We start from the raw sequence: 4,683 nt of genomic DNA, 5'->3' as shown, positions 1-4,683 counted from the left end.
TTTATTATATAATAGTTCATAATTATTTGATTTTATTAATAAAAGAATTATTAATTAAAATAAAAAATTAAAAATAATATATTTATTAATTAAAAAACTTGAAATAAAAAATACAAATGTGTTTAAAAGAGGTATTAAACTTAGGACTCAAAAATAAAATTACTAGTATTTAACTATCTAATCAAAAGAACAAACATGTTAAAAATATTAATTAAAAATAAAAATAAAATTTAAAACAGCATAAAATAAAAATACAAATATAAGTAAAAGAAAAATCAAACTTGAAACTCAAAGACAAACTCACTAACATTTAATAAAAAAAACTAATATATAAAAATCAGAAAGCAGTATAGGAGGTGGAAAACAAGCCTTGTGAAACATATTTTTTATTTTTTTCTCCAAAATCTACCTATTTTCTTAAATATTAAAAACAATGGTAAATTTTTTAAAAATATTTTTTAAAATCTAACATTTTTTTTTCAAATTTAGCCATGCTAATTGATTCTTGGATAATGTTTCCATTTTCTACAGATTATGTCGTGGCTCATTAGCCACCAACCAAATATCCCCCAACCAATCAAAATTCCAAACTCATTTCAAATCAAATCGGGCAGACTGCTTTCGTGTTAAACACAACTACCGATGTAAAATCCAAGCAAGCATCTCAGTTTTCTTTTCTAGATATGAATGGTCGGATTGGGGGTTTTTCCTTTTTCCATTAAGCTGTCGTGAAGCCTGGCGGTGCTGAACCCTTAAGAGCAAAAGAAATGGAGAAACAAGTGGAAAACTCCAGCAGGTTGGTGTTTGTCATATATCCATTTCAAGGCCACATAAATCCCATGCTCCAGCTAGCCACTATATTTCATGCAAAAGGCTACTCAATCACCATAATTCACCCTGAATTCAACTCTCCAAACCCTTCAAACCATCCTCAATTCACCTTCATATCCATCCCAGATAAGCTGCTTGAGTCCAAAGTCTCCCTCTCACCCGGGGATTTTATGAATTTGGTTTTGGCTCTCAACAACAACTGTGCAGCACCGTTTAAGAAATGCTTGAAACAAATGTTGGATGACGAGCATCCCCATGAACGTATTGCTGGTGTAATATATGATGGTCTCATGTACTTCGCTCAAACGGTCGCCGATAATCTTGGTTTACCAGGCATTAGCATGCGTCCCACTGCAGCAGCAATGTTACTTTTTGCTGTTATTCCTCAAATTGAGCAAGGTATGTCCGGTAAATTCAATATTTCTGCTTTTCAGTCATCTGGTATCAGTCAATCAAATCAAATATTCCCAGTGACTTCCTCTAATTAATAGCTTTATGCCTTTTAATGTAATAGAGTCCATCTTTGACAGACAAATACCGGAGCTTCAACGCCTTGAGCTTACACAAATGGTTACATCTATGTCAAAGAGTCCAACGGACGCCATGACTGAGGTGAGAGCTGCTTCCTTAAATGCAATGAAGAGATCGGCCGGGCTGATTGCCAACTCAATGGAATTCCTTGAACATGCAGCACTGTCAAAGATTAGAGAATACTCTCCTGTTCCAGTTTTCACAATTGGCCCTTTTCACAAATTAGCTCCATCCAGTTCCAGCTCATTACTGCAGGAAGATGCTGACTGCATTTCTTGGCTCGACAGGCAAGCCCCGAAATCTGTTATCTATGTCAGCTTTGGAAGCATGGCCAGCTTGAGTAAGCAAGACATTGTTGAGATAGCTTGGGGGTTAGCCAACAGTGAACAGCCATTTTTATGGGTGATTAGGCCTGGTTTGGTTCTTGGGTCCGGGGGCACGGAGCTGTTGCCAGATGGTTTCCTAGAGACAGTTGGGGACAGAGGTTGCATTGTGAAATGGGCACCTCAAAAGGAGGTGTTGGCGCATTGTGCAGTGGGCGGATTTTGGACTCACTGTGGATGGAATTCAACACTTGAGAGTGTCTCCGAAGGGGTACCGATGTTATGCAGGCCTTGTTTCGGGGACCAGTTTCTTAACATGAGGTACGTCTGTTATATATGGAAGATAGGCCTGGAATTGGAGAATGAATTGGAGAGGGGAAAGATAGAAGGAGCTATTAAAACACTACTACTCAATATAGAAGGAAAGGAGATGAGAAATAAAGCTATGGAATCTAAGGGGAAAACAGAAATTTGTCTAAGAGAAGGCGGCTCTTCATCGAGCTCCTTGGATGAGTTCACAAAGCGTATCTTATCCGTTTGATCACTTGAGGAGATGCTCTAACATTAAGTAGTAGCTTTTTCCTGTTTGGTTTGTTCTTTAATGGCGTTTTCTGCATTTAATTTTAAAGTTGGGAGTCTATTGTATACTTCATGGTTTCTAGTTCATGACAATCAGTGATGATAATTTGTTGGTTAGCGTTTCTAGTCTGCACAATGATATGGTAAACGCTATGTGATTGAAAATGTATTTATTATCAAAATTTAAACCTTGTTCCTTCTTGTTTTGATCAGATTGATTGAGCTTCATTATAATATGAAGCTATATATCAGCCTAGACCCGTTTATGGTGTCCTTGCCGAAAAAGTGAATGGGCTTCGAAAATATATAATGGTTTTAGGAGAGACAAAAAAAAAAAGGGTTTATTTTTTTTAACAGGTTGAATTTCTAGTAAGTTTTTTTTTTATTCGGTTCTAGTCTTTGTAAAAAAAAATTGCTTTCCACTGTTTTGGTGCTGTTCTGACCCTTATATTGCTATTATTTTATTTTATATTGTTTGAATATTGTATAATTTTTATTTTATTGTTAGTTTTATTAATATTGTCAACCTTAGAGGTTATTTTTAAGGTGCAACCACCTAGGGCTCAAAGATAAAATGGGCCCAAAAATATTTATTTTATTAATGATAAAAGGGCCCAAAATATAAAAATATTTTTAAAATAATATTTAGTTTAGATAAAATATTCTTAAATATTATTTGTTGTTTGGCATAAATAATAAATTTTTAGTAGAGTAATTATTCTGTTCAATATTAACGAAGCAAAAAACTTAACAAATAGATCTAAATTAATGTCAAGTGTTTTTTAATTATTATTTTATTATACTCTAAAACAAATGATATCAATCTAGAGAATATTTTTACTCTAATAACAATAGATAAAAATAAATTCACAATTAAATTAAGGATGGATTAATTCATCGTATAGTTAAGTAAAACTCTTAAATAATAATAGTATGAATAGATTTTTTTCTTACTTGAATACAATAATTGGTTTTTTAATATAAAATATAAAATAAATCTACCTAACAGGATTTGTACAACCATGACCTAGGTGTAGCTAAAATAGATATTATATATATAATAGCTTAAAATATGCTTTTAAATCCTTATACTTTTTGTATATTTGAAATTTAATCATTTTATATTTCATGTTTTAAAATTTGGGTTCAATTGTTAACTCTGTCCAATTTTTCTAGTAACATTACACATTAGACCAAAATTCGTGCATAATTTTAAGTTTTGTCCCCTTTATTAATTGATGTGTCGTTGAGAGCACTAAAAATATATTATTCCCTGTAAAATAGTAAAAATAACAATAAAGGGGAAGTAGGGTCGAATCCTCAGGGACCGGATTGTACGAATGCTAGTTTCTTGAAATCCTGAATAATTTCTTGGCCAAAAAAACCTGCATTCCTGAAAAAAAATTAGAATTAAGAATCTGAAAAAATAAAAACAGAATTTAAAGTGAATTGAAATTGCAAAATTAAATAGATTGCAGAAATTAAAATGGAAAATATAAACAAAGTTTGAAAATAGATAAAGTTTCTTATGTGGAGAGATTCCAGCCTCCGGTTGTCTCGTTCCGCCTTGGGTTCAATCCTTGACTTTTAAGTAACCCTTCTCGAGCAGGATAAGCCAGTTATAGTGGAAGAGGATGCCTAAGACCACCAGCTCCAAGGATTTAGACTTCAAATTTGGCGGAGCCTGACTCTAGCCAATAATTGCTTTTGTGGGACTATCTTCTGCTAGATCACCTCTTCCCAACGGCGAATACCACACCGTTTTTTCTCTTGGATTCTCCAACCTCTGACGCAGAAAGCCAACAAACCGACTGTGCAACCTTCCAAAAACGTATAAAGCGGTCGTTCCTTACACAAGTTGAAAAGATCACCTATTAAGGGACATGGACGGAAGCGTCAGTCCCGTAATGTGGAGAAGCGATGAATACCTTGTGAGAAGGCTAAGCGCATATTCTAAGCCTCATGAACCTTTTTAGGAAATTTTGACAACCTTCGGCTAGATTGGTTTAGTGGCTCATGATTTTTGGGAAAGAAGTAAATATAATAGAAGTGAGATTTTTATTGAAGAAAGTATGGAGAGAACAAAAAGACAGAGTTTTTGGGAGAGGGAGTGATTACAGAAAAAGAGATGTCCAATATGTGCTACTCCATCCTCTATTTATAGTACTAGAAAATCTAGTCTATTCCTAATGAAATTCTAAAAGATAAATACAAATAAATAAAGATAATTAAAGATAAATAAGGATAAATGAAAATAAATCCTAGAATTAAATCTAAATAAAAATCTTTAATAATTATCCTAATATGATTGAAATTAAAATAGAGTCTTGTGCTATAAAATCTCTTCTTTTGCATTTTAGTCCTTGGGTCTTCCATGTTTGCATTTTTGGCACCACTTCTCTCTTTCTTTGCATGTTGG

The 4,683-nt window shown here is 33.4% G+C and overlaps 1 protein-coding gene across 1 annotated transcript; it reads left to right on the top strand.

Annotated features, from left to right (window-relative positions):
• Positions 1–532: 532 nt before the first annotated feature.
• LOC108470149 (UDP-glycosyltransferase 76B1-like) lies at positions 533–2,452 on the top strand. Its single transcript, XM_017771397.2, has 2 exons — positions 533–1,230; positions 1,346–2,452. The coding sequence occupies exons 1-2, from the start codon at positions 768–770 to the stop codon at positions 2,224–2,226; spliced, it is 1,344 nt and encodes a 447-aa protein (XP_017626886.1). The 5' UTR covers positions 533–767; the 3' UTR covers positions 2,227–2,452.
• Positions 2,453–4,683: the final 2,231 nt, after the last annotated feature.

Source organism: Gossypium arboreum, chromosome 7, assembly GCF_025698485.1.
Source record: "Gossypium arboreum isolate Shixiya-1 chromosome 7, ASM2569848v2, whole genome shotgun sequence".
In the NCBI taxonomy this organism is placed as follows: Eukaryota; Viridiplantae; Streptophyta; class Magnoliopsida; order Malvales; family Malvaceae; genus Gossypium; species Gossypium arboreum.
This window is presented reverse-complemented; position numbering and strand designations above follow the sequence as displayed.

Excerpts from the sequence above, each read along its gene's own strand:
- LOC108470149 (XM_017771397.2), top strand. The coding sequence starts at position 768 with ATGGAGAAACAAGTGGAAAACTCCAGCAGGTTGGTGTTTGTCATATAT. Across the intron at positions 1,231-1,345 it reads TATTCCTCAAATTGAGCAAG|AGTCCATCTTTGACAGACAA; the intron begins GTATGTCCGGTA and ends TTAATGTAATAG.